Source organism: Marmota monax, unplaced genomic scaffold (genome assembly GCF_021218885.2).
Source record: "Marmota monax isolate L192 unplaced genomic scaffold, Marmota_monax_Labrador192_F-V1.1 WCK01_AAM20220418_F8-fsc00111, whole genome shotgun sequence".
NCBI lineage: Eukaryota > Metazoa > Chordata > Mammalia > Rodentia > Sciuridae > Marmota > Marmota monax.
In genome coordinates this window covers 1,025,232-1,036,911 of record NW_026695067.1, presented here as the reverse complement: position 1 = coordinate 1,036,911, position 11,680 = coordinate 1,025,232, and the positions used below count along the sequence as shown (strand labels likewise).

At 46.4% G+C, this 11,680-nt stretch overlaps 1 protein-coding gene across 1 annotated transcript in view; it reads left to right on the top strand.

Annotated features, from left to right (window-relative positions):
• Positions 1-2,065: 2,065 nt before the first annotated feature.
• Positions 2,066-11,680, top strand: part of Acsbg1 (acyl-CoA synthetase bubblegum family member 1) — a 55,394-nt gene continuing 45,779 nt past the window's right edge. The window contains exon 1 of the mRNA XM_046428088.2: positions 2,066-2,331. Within this exon, the coding sequence (XP_046284044.1) occupies positions 2,201-2,331 (131 nt within the window). The 5' untranslated portion in view covers positions 2,066-2,200. The remainder of the gene's footprint in view (positions 2,332-11,680) is intronic.

Sequence of the window (11,680 nt, the reverse complement as noted above, 5' to 3'; positions counted from 1 at the left end):
ACTTTCCCCTTGCCAGTTCCCAGGATCTGTAGGAATCTGAGGGTTGCAGGCAGAAGAACTTGTTCTTCCTTATCACATAGCTTCCCTGGCTTTCATCTTGACCAAGGCTTCTGAAAAGCCAGGAATTCAACATCTTTTTCCCTCTGATTCAGCTGCCTCTCACATGGTGGCACACTGGCCTATCACTCATCTTGATGGTCCTCTTGGTATAACCATGGCTCATGGGCAAATCTCTCTCCATCATCTCCTCCTGTCCAGTTGGAACTGGGAGTCACTTTGGCCAGATTCCAGGCCTCCACCCTTGTGACCCAAACAGTTTAAAAGGAGGCCAAGAGAGGGCCAGGGACCTTCCCAAGGTTGTAGGGAAGGTGTAGTGGTCTATGCAAGACTCAGGTCTCAAATCAGACCCCAGGCCTCCTGTGCAGCCCACCTCTCCCAGCCCCTGAGCTGGAGGCTGGGCACCCAAGGAGGGCCCCTAGCTCCTGCTCTCTAGGAGCCCAGACTTGGGGGAGGCAGCATTCAGGGGTCTGAGGTCTGTACCCTGAATTTGCTCAGACACAGTCCAGCTTTTTCTCAATCACTTGCCTTCCCCTGTTAAGACAGCACACTGTAACCCAGCTAGACTCACTGACCCTCCTGGGGATATCTTAGAGGAATCCCCATGGACATTTCTTGTACACAGTTTGAATTGTGTGTCCCCAAAATTCACATCCACCCAAAACCTCAGAATATAACCTAAGTTAGAAATAGGGTCTTTGCAGATGAAAGTAGTCAAGATGGGGTCATGTGGGATGGTGTTCCCTTGTCCAAGGACTGGTGTCCTCACAAGAAGAGAAAACAGAGACCTAGACCCACATAGGGAAGACAGACGTGTAAAGAGAGAGGCAGAGACTGGAGTGATGCCTCTATAAGCCAAGGAAGACCACGGGTTGCTAGGGGCCACCAGAAGTTAGGAGAAGCAAGGAGAGAATCTTCTCTAGAGCTTTGCGGGAAGTCTGGCCCTGCTCACCCTGCTCACGTTTTCTTCTCTTTTTCTTTCTTCCTTTCTTTTCTTTTCTTTCTTTTTTTTTTTTTGTACCAGAGATTGAACCAAGGGGTATTTACCCACTGGGCTATATCCCCACCCCTTTTTTATATTTTACTAAGAGACAGGGTCTTGCTGAGTTATTCAGGGCCTCACTAACTTGCTGAGGCTGGCTTTGAATTCACAATCCTCCTGCCTCACCCTCTTGAGTTGCTGGGAATATAGGTGTGAGCCACCACACCTGGGCTTCTGCTCACATTTTGATTTCAGGCTTATGGTCTCTGGAACTGTAAGAGAATACATTTTGGTGGTGTTAAGCCATCGTATTTGGTATGGCAGATATAGGAACTGATGCGCAGTTAATCTTAGAGGGGAGATTTCTGGTATTCAGAGAAAGCCCCTGCCCTACATGAATTTCTCGCATGTATTTATGGCTGCCTAAAACCCTGCTGTTAGCATTCCTCCTTCTCTTAGCTGAAGAGGCAGAACCATGTTTGTATTCAGGTGTCACTGGGTGGTCACACCCTGGGGTCTCTTCTCTCCTGTCCGCTTTAGTGCAAATGCTTCTGTGAACTCCATGACAGCCCTCGGTGTTGGTGATGTCACTTTCCTCCCTCAATCTGGGCTCCCAGAGAGCCAGAGCTATGGGCCCTCCTTGGGTGTCCAGCCTCCAGCTCAGGGGCTGGGAGAGGTGGGCTGAGAAGCAACCCCCCCCCAGGGGTATACTGGGCTCCCAGGAAGCTGAGGTGGCAGTGTGGGCACCAGGGTACACAGACACCCCAGGGTCAGTGTCTGGTTTTGTTCTGAGAACCCTTTGCTCCAAAGTGGCCCTTTTAAAGCCAGTGAGAAGGTTTTCTGGGGGTGCCCAGAAGCCCAGAGCCCATTGGCCAGACCTCCTGGGAGAACCGGGGCAGATTTGCATCAAAAAGAACACTGGCTTCATTGAAATTCTCCTCATCCTGAGTGAAACAAAACCACCAAGAAAAAGAAAGTTTTAGTCCTGAACAACTTTGCTGTTGAGGAGCATTCTGAGCTTCTAAAAATAGAGAGGAAATGGGCCCCTTTGGGTGACTCCAGGCCCCGCCTCCTCCGCCCCCTGCCCGCCTCCACTGCCCACTCAAGGCCAACCTCCCTGTCGTGGGAGACCCAGTTCTCTTCAGCAGATGCCTGCAGCAGATGCCACAGAATTCTGGAGCCGGACATAGCTGCATCCTTAAGGACCCCAGCATGCCGGATAGCGGAGAGATCACACAGGAGAGCCTGCAAGGCATGAGTGTGAGGACCACCCAGGACAATTTGGGAACCAGGTAAGTTGGTGGTTGGGTCTCAGTGGACCAAGACTATGGGGCCAAGTTCTAGATTCTATGCTGCTGTGTGATCCTGGGCAAACCACTTCTCTCTCTGAGCCTCAGATTCTTCACTTGGGAAAGAATGAAAGGAAGGGTCTCGATGATGGGTGTCTAGGATGGAGTAAGCACTGGATGCAGACTCTTGTCATTTGGAGCACTATTTAGTGTGTCTGCTCCCCTAGTGGCCAAGAGCGGTTCAACTGAGGAATGAATCACATCCCAGGGGTGTGAGCTGGGGGCTACAGTTACATGAAGAAAGAATGTTTAGTCAATAAAAATGTCTCCCTGTCTTCTTAGGGGAGCTTTGGCATGTGGGGTCAGTGAGGGAGAAGTTGTTCAGGGAGGAGCCAGAGGTTTCCACTCCAGTGTGCTGTGTGACCTTGGCAAGTCCCTGAGCCTCTCTAGGCTGCGATTTCGCTGTCGGTACTTAAGTGCGGTGGCTGAAGTTTCCCTGAAGTTTTCTCTTCCAAGTTGTATGTCCTACTAGTCTGCAATGCCAAGGAAGTGGATTCACTTTGTCAGGCCTTCGCCAATGCCCACTCTGGCCCATGCCCTGTCAATCGCAGGAGTGGGGGATCCTGAGAAGATAGGACATAGTCCCAGCCCCAGGACTCTCCAACCCAGCAGTAGGGAGAAAGGAATTCCAGGGTCACACAGATCTGAGACGTGTGTCTAGGGGAGGAGGGTGAGAAGTCTCTATCTGGGGGTGCTTGAGATACGCCTTGAGTGGCCAAGAGGACCTGGGCTATCAGAGAAGAGATAAAGAGCAGCAGGCAGGAGAACACCACAGCAATGGAAGACCGGGAGGTTGGAGATGGGAGAGCGATGGGTGGCTGGAGGGTAGAACAGAGCAAGCGCCAGGATCTGAGTTCTCGGTGGTAATGGGGAGAAACTACTACCAGTGTTTGAGCTACAAGAATATGGTCTCTGTTCTCAGGGGGTACGAGAAAGACGGGTGGGTAGAAAGGGAGTGAAAGTTGACGCGTCATCAGAAACAGGCCCTAGCAAGGGCAGGCAGGCTGGGTCTCTGGACAACCTCCCCAAGCCGGCGAGGACTCCTGTCTCCCAGAGGAGAGACACCTGCAAGACCTCCAAGAGCCCAGGACCAGCGCTTCCCTGGACATGGACCAGTTGCACAGAGAGGCAAGAGCCCCTGGAGGAAAGCTGACTTCCTCAGCCAGGGGTGGCTGAATCTCTCTGGGCACTGATTGTCTTCCACATCCTTCTCCCTTGGGTCATGGGCTCAGAGAGAGCCTGGCTTACCCACCCCACCCGATGCTCCCACGCATGCTTCAAAATCTCAGTCCTTGAATATAACAAGGCTGCTTTCTCTTTTCAAGGTTCCCTGAAGAAGGAACCTTGAGAACGAGAGGCCACAGGGAGGTCAGGAACACAGTGTTTTTTGTTTGATTTGGTACCTGGGATTGAGCCCAGGGGAGCTTAACTACTGAGCCACATTCCCAACCCTTTTTGTTTTTTATTTTGAGATAGGGTTTCACTAAGTTGCTCAGAGCCTTGCTAAATTGCTGAGGCTGGCTTTGAACTTGCAATCATCCTGCCTGGGCTGCCTGAGCTGCTGGGATTACAGGATTGCTCCATTGCGCCCAGCTCTTTGAGTGGTTTTTGAGGCTCATGTGCAGAAGAGCGGCACCTGATAAGGGCCGGCCCCTTATCAGGGGAAGGCCAAGCACATGGGCTCCCAGAGGTCTAGGACTATTTTGCAAATCCCACTAAAGGAACGTGGACAAACCTGGGACAGAGCCTAGCCTGGGGCAGGAAGGACTCCCTTAAGTTAGGGTAAATAGATTCAGGACCCAGTGAGGGAAGAGAAGGGCTAAAGAGCCCAGGTTGGAATATGAATTCCACTACTTTCTGACTGAGTGACTTTGGGTACATTGCTGAACCCTTTTGAGCCTTAATATCACCTTCTGCAAATGCAAGTAAAAGGCCCAACCTCCATGACAGGAGGAAAGGTTGAATGGACTGTATCCACTAGCGAATATTAAAGTGCTTCCAAAAACTTGTCACAGGCCTGGTAACCCCTGGAGCACCTCCCAGCTCTCTTAGCAGAAGGCTAGAAGGCACATACCTTGGTTCCAGTCCAGTTCTGCTCCTGACCTGGGCAAGACACCCTCCTGACCTACTCTGTGACCCTGGGCAAGACACCCTCTCTAAGCCTTAGTTCCTCCACCTGTTAGTCAATGGGGCAGATAAACTTGCTCTGCCAGCCCTGCAGAGTTACTGCAAGGAAAGGACATTGAACCCTCGCTAAGCATCACTCTAAGGTCAGAGGCACTTGCTGCTGCAGCTGCTGTGATACTTTCGCTTCCTCTGCCCCTGCAGGCCAAGTGTAGCAGCAAGGCTCCATCCCATGCCTGCCTATATGTAGCTAGAGTCAGCTGCATCTGGGGAAAGGTGAGCCTGCATCCTCCAACAGCCTGAGAGGGACTTAGCTCCCCATTCCTTCCCCAGCACTTCAGAGCAGGAGGCTGGAGGTAGAGAAGGGAGTCTGGGAGCCAGAGGAGGATCTCTACCTTGGCCTGACCCATGTGAATTTCCTTTTGTGCCATCCCAGTTGCAGGGCTGGGAATGAGAGGGGCTCTAGAGAGAGGCAGCCAGGCCAGAGCCAGGAGAGGCAGTACCTGCTGGGCCCCAGCTGAACCCATCTGGCACAGCTCAATCTGTGTTCTGTGCTCTTTGAGGCCTACCCATCAGGGACACTTGTTGACCTGGGCTTGGGTCTTGGGCCTGTTAAGTCCTCTGTACTGAGCCTGGAGAAGCACAAGATGGAGGAAAGTCTTTGAAGGAAACTGAGAAGAGGACAGTACATCCAGGGTTTGAAAGATTTTGGATGCCCAGAATGGCAGGCAGGGGGCACTGTGCTGGCTGAAGCTGTGCTATGGAGTAGTCACAGGTGATCACCAGACCAGAGAGGTTGGGTCTCTCTAGTCCTGGGTCTAGAGATGCCAGTGTGGCCAGGCTAGGGGCAGCGAGGCATGAGGACAGCCGGGGCCTGATGAAGAAGCTCAGAGAAGGAGTGGAAGTAGTAGAAGCCTGGGAGAGCCTGGTCTGGGGGGCTCATAGTGGTGGGTGCAGGCTAGACTTGGGGTGGGCTGGAGGCTGGAGGCCAGGAGATGGGAGCCCCAGGGTCTTTCCTGGCTCAGGAAAGGATGACAGGCTCTGAACTGACCTACTCACCAGGGCTGCCTGCTGCCTGTCCCAACCTGCCGGCTAAAGACCAAGAGCTCAGAATGTGGGACACTCACAGGTGGCTGCTGCAAGCCCAGCGAGCAAGCCCTTCTCACTGGCAAAACCCTCCAAGGACGACAGAGTGAGCTCCCAGTCTCAGCAGTGTGCTAGCCCAGGAGGAACAAGCATAATGAAAATGTACCCAAAAGGATATAGCTACTCCGACGGAACATGGAATACCAGGACCTTCTAGTTCTGGAATTCTTTCCCACTCCCACAGCCCGTTTTCCCACGTTATATGAACATGATTGGCTTTTTTTTCTTCATTATTTATTATCTTTATTGTTTTCGGTTTTCCTAAGAATGATACATTCATGTATTCAAAATTACTTATTGTTGAATAGGCAGGTACTGTGCTAAGCACTGGTGAATATCATAGAACATCAAGCAAATTCCTGCCATGAAGGGTTTTCAGACTTGCAGAGAAGACAGACATTAACAAATAATTATACAGCTATCTGTTTAACTTTAATTGTGATAGGCACCATGAAGGATTAAAAATATGTGGAGAAAATGTAATCAATATTACTGCATTATACAAGTAAAATGGTTAAAATGACAACTATTATGATATATATATATATTACAATAAAAAATTTTTTAAATGTTGGAATTTTAAAAAAATTATGGATGGAATCTAACAGAGATCTGACTTAGCTGGGAGTTAAAGAAGACTTCCCTAAGAAGGCAACATTTAAACTGAGACCTGAAAGATACATAGGTACTGGGGGCGGGGGAGTTTCGTAGGGAGAAAAAAAGCCCATCATGTATAAAGGCTCTGAGGTGGGAAGGAGCTTGTAGTATCTAAGAAACTAAAAGGCCATTCTAGCAAGGTGTGGTGACACATGTCTGTAATCCCAGGAACTTGGGACACTGAGGCAGGAGGATTGCAAATTTGAGGCCAGGCTGAGCAACTTAGTGAGACTCTTTCTGAAAATAAAAAATAAAAAGGACTGGGGATATAGCTCAGAGGTAGAATGTCCCTGGGTTCAATCGAAAGGAAGGAAGGAAGGGAGGGAGGGAGGGAGGGGCTTGTGGCCACAGGACAGATTTGAAACTGTATTATAAGAGCGACAGGAAGGTGAGTTGCTGGGGTCAAGAGCACCAGAATAAAGAGCTGGGCAAAACCGGAAGTCAGAGTTCCTGGGGCAAACTAGCCTGGGTCCCAGACATCTGAATAGATCTGGATGTCTTAAGGATACACACCAACCCAGGCTGGCTACACGTCCTTATAGGGCTGCCCGGTTGTTGCCCAGGGGCAGCAAAACCCAAGTTTGCCTGGAGTCAGGATGCTGGACCTAAGCACTTTGTCCCCAAGCAAGCCTCTCTGAGTGGCAGACTCCAGGCCAGTGGGGTGTCTTAGGTCACAAAGTCCAAATCACTCTTTTACAACATCCACTTATTATCAATCTCTGACTTGAATCCCTTCAGGGAAGAGGAGCTTGCTACCTACTTTTTCACACATACACACACACACACACAAAATAAAAAATAAAAACCAGTTTCATCTGGGGAAGGAGTGGTGGGAGGAAGTTCTGTCTCACACTGGGTCCTGGCTCTGACTCCTTTCAAAGGAGGCTGTGAAGAACACTCCAGAACAGGACTGGGAAGGTGCTTAGGAAATGGAAAGGGTCACGGCCATGTGAAGGACGTGTGGGGCCTTGTTCAGACTCTGGCCCCAAGGGGCTGTGAACTATGAACTTACATTTGCAGAGTTTACAACTGTAAAATGTAATGAATGGATCGTGAAGTTTTTATTCACAGAGTCCAATTTTCATACAATAAAATGTACATATATTAAGGGTATAATTTGATGACTTTTGAGAAATGTATCCATGTAACCAAAACTGCAATTGAAATATGGAACATTTTCATCACCCCAGAAAGCTCCTTCATGTCTACCCCCTTCTCCCATGAGCAGCCACTCTTTTGAACAGCCACTATTCTGGCTGTTCTCAAATATCACATGACTGGGATTGTAGAGAATGCACTTTTCTGGTCTGAATCCTTTCACTCATTTGTGAGAGTCATCCATATTGCTGAATATTTCGATAGTCCATTATTTTGCACACCCCTGCTACCTTCTTTTTTTTTAAATATATATATTTTTTGTTGTAGATGGACACAATATCTTTATTTTATTTATTTATTTTTATGTGGTGCTGAGGCTCATAACCCAGTACCTCAAGCATGTAAAGCAAGCACTCTACCACTGAGCCACAACCCCAGCCCCTCCCCCTGCTACCTTCTTGCAAGAATATGTGTAGTTGCATTTAGGGCCCACTTGGATAGTACGGGACAAACTTTTTTCCCCCTTAATCACATCTGCAAAATTCTCTCTTCTCCCCCTTATAAGGCCATATTCATAGGCCCCCAGAGATTAGGATGTGGATATATTGGGGTACATTTTCAACCTACATACTGGCTCTGACTGGATACCTTAGTTCTCTGCCAGTGAGCCTCCCCATAAGCTGCTGGAGTCCTTCCAACATGGCAGCTTGTGATGGGTCTAGGGCCACCTGAGACTCTTCCTTACTCAATGGCTGGTGCCTGAGCTGGGAAGACTTAATAAACTGGGACCTGGACCAGCTGGGGCTCCTTGACAACTCTATTTCTATGTAGTTTCTCCTTATGATTTCCAATTTCATGCCTTCCAGCTAGATGGACTTCTGACAAGGTGGGTCAGGAATCCAAAACAGTTGGGGGGGCGGGGGTTGGTGCTGGGGTTGTGGCTCAGTGGTAGAGCGCTCACCTAGCACGTGCAAGGCCCTGGGTTTGATCCTCAGCACCACATAAAAATAAATAAATAAAATAAAGGTATTTTTAAAAAAGGAATCCAAAACTCTGTGATCTAAGAGAGTCAGGAAGAAACATATATCACTTTTCATAAGTAGCATTGGAAATCATATAGTGTTACTTCTCCCACATTGTACTTTTTAGAAACCAGTCCTGGCTGGGTGTGATGGTGCACACCTGAAATCCCAGGTACTCAGGACACTGAGGCAGGAGGATCACAAGTTCAAGGCCAGCCTGGGAAACTTAGAGAAACCCTGTCTCAAAAATTAAATAAATAAATGTAAAGTGCTGGGGATATAGCTTAGTGGTAGAGCTTGCCTATGTTCGATCCCCATGTCTGGAAAAGAAAGAGAGAGAGAGAGAGAGAGAGAGGCCGGGCATGGTGGCACACACCTGTAATCCCAGCAGCTATGGAGGCTGAGGTAGGAGGATCGAAAGTTCAAAGCCAGCCTCAGCAAGTTATTGAGGCTCTAAGTAACTTATTGAGACCCTATCTCAAAATAAAGAAAAAATAAAGGGCTGGGGATGTGGCTCAGTTGCTAAGCTCCCATGGGTTCAATCCCTGGTACCCAAAAATATATGTGGGTGTATATGTATAGTATACCATTTGATACAGTCTCCTTAGGTCACTGTGGCTTGATTCAGTTTTTTTTAAATATAACAGTTTTATTGAGATATAATTCACACATCATAAAATTCACCCATTTAAAAAGTGTACAATTTAATATTTTTTAATATATTCACAGAGTTATACAACCATCACTGCAACCAATTTTATTTTATCTTTGTGTTACTGGGCCTGGAACCCAGAGCCTATGCATGCTAGGCAAGCACTCTGCCACTGAGCTACACCCCAATCCTCATAAACAATTTTAGAACATTTTCATCATCCCCTAAAGAAACCCTATACCCATTAGCAATCACTTCCCATTTCCCTTCGACTTCCCTAGCCCTAGGATACCAAAAATTTACTTTTTTTTTTCCCCTTGCTACTATACTGGGGATTGAATCCAGGGGCTCTCTACCACTCACCTATACCTCCAGTCCTTTTTTTAAAAAAAAATTGTTCTTTTTAGATATACATAACAGTAGAGTATACCGTGACATATTACATATATGGAATATGACGTCTTCTAATAAGGGTCCCATTCTTGTGGTTGTACATGACGTAGAGTTTCACTGGTCGTGTATTCATATATGAACATAGGAAAGTTATATTCAATTCATTCTACTGTCTTTCCTATTCCTATCCCCCTCCCTTCCCTTCATTCCCCTTTGTCTAATCCAGTGAATTTCTATTCTTCCCCTTCCTACCCTCTCTTGTTGTGGATTAGCATCCATGTATCAGAGAGAACATTTGGCCTATAATTTTGGGGGACTGGCTTATTTCACTCAGCATGATATTCTCCAGTTCCATCCATTTGCCACTGAATGCCATAATTTCATTCATCTCTATGGCTGAGTAATATTCCATTGTGTATATATACCACATTTTCTTTATCCATTCATCTGTTGAAGGACATCCAGGTTGGTTCCACAGCTTTTGTGAATTGAGCTGCTATAAGCACTGATATGGCTGTTTCACTCTAGTAAGCTGATTTTAAGTCCTTTTAGTATAGACCTAGGAGTGACATAACTGGGTCAAATGGTGGTTCCATTCCAAGTTTTCTAAGGAATATCCATACTGCTTTTCCAGTCCTATTTATTTATTTATTTATTTAATTTTGAGACAGGTCTCACCAAGTTGCCCAGTATGGCCTTGAACTTGTGCTCCTCTTGCCTCAGCCTCCTGAATAGCTGGGATTACAAGCATGTGCCACCATTCCTGGCTTTACATTTTATCTTTATAGATTTACCTCTTCTGGACATTTCATTTAAATGGACTGATATAATATATGATCTATTGTGGCTGCCTTCTTTCACTTAGCATAATGTTTTCCCAATTCATCCGTCTTGTAGCTTGCAGCAATACTTCATTTCTTTTATGGATGAATAATATTCCGTTACATAGCATGTTTTGTTTACCTTTCATCAGTTGGTGGATTGTTTTCATGTTTTGAAAGTATTGCTGCTATCGACATTATTATTAGACATCTGTTTCCATTTTTCTTGGTATATGCCTAGGAGCCAAATTGCTGGGTCATATGGTAATTCAAGGCATAACCTTTTGAGGAACTGACAGCTTGTCTTCCAAAGCAGCTACACTCCCACTGGTAGTGTATGAGGGTTCTAATTTCTCCACACCTTGGCTAACACTATTATCCTTTTAATTACAGCACTCCTAGCAGGTATGAAGTGTCTCTGATGCAGTTTCAATTTGTTATTTCCTTATGGCTGATGATATTGAGCAACTTTTAAAGTACTTATTGTCTATATGAATATCTTCTTGGGAGAAGTGTCCATGCAAATCCTTTCCCAAGTTTTAATTGGATTATTTGTCTTTTTTATTATTATTATTACTGAATTGCAAGCGTCCTTTATGTACCCTAAATATCATTCCCTTGTCATATATCCACTTTGCAAGTATTTTCTTGGCTGACTTTTCATGGTATCTGTGTGAGTGTGTGTGTGTGTGTGTGTGTATGTGTGTGTGTGTGGTACTAGAGACTGGACTGAACCCCGTGACACTCTACCACTGAGCTATACCCCCAGCCCTTTTTTTAATTCTTTTTTTATTTTTTAGTTTTGGGTGGACACAATATCTTTCTTTTATATTTATGTGGTGCTGAGGATCGAACCCAGTGCCTCGTGCATGCTAGGCGAGCACTCTACCACTGAGCCATGACCCCAGCCCACCCCCAGCCCTTTTTATTTTTTATTTTGAGACAAGATCTCACTAAGTTTGTAAGGCTGGCCTTGAATATACAATCCTTCTCCCTCAGCCTCCTAAATTGCTGGGATTACAGGTGTGTACCATAGCACTTGGTACTTTTCACATTCTTTACGGTACCCTTTGAAGCATATATGGTTTTATTTTTGATGAGGTCTAATTTATCTGTTTTTCTTTTGTTGCTTGCACTCTGGTGTTATTTCTAAGAAGGCTTTGCTTAAATCAAGGTCACAAAAATTTATTTATAATTTCTTCTAATACTTTTACAGTTTTAGCTCTTACATTTAGATCTTTGATAGCTTTTGAATTATTTTTTGTGTAAGGTGTGAGGAAGGACTCCCAACTTCATTTTTTGGCTTTTGGTTATTCAGTTGCCCCAACTGTTGAAAAGACTTTCCTTCTCCATTGGATTGTCTTGACATCCCTGTTGAA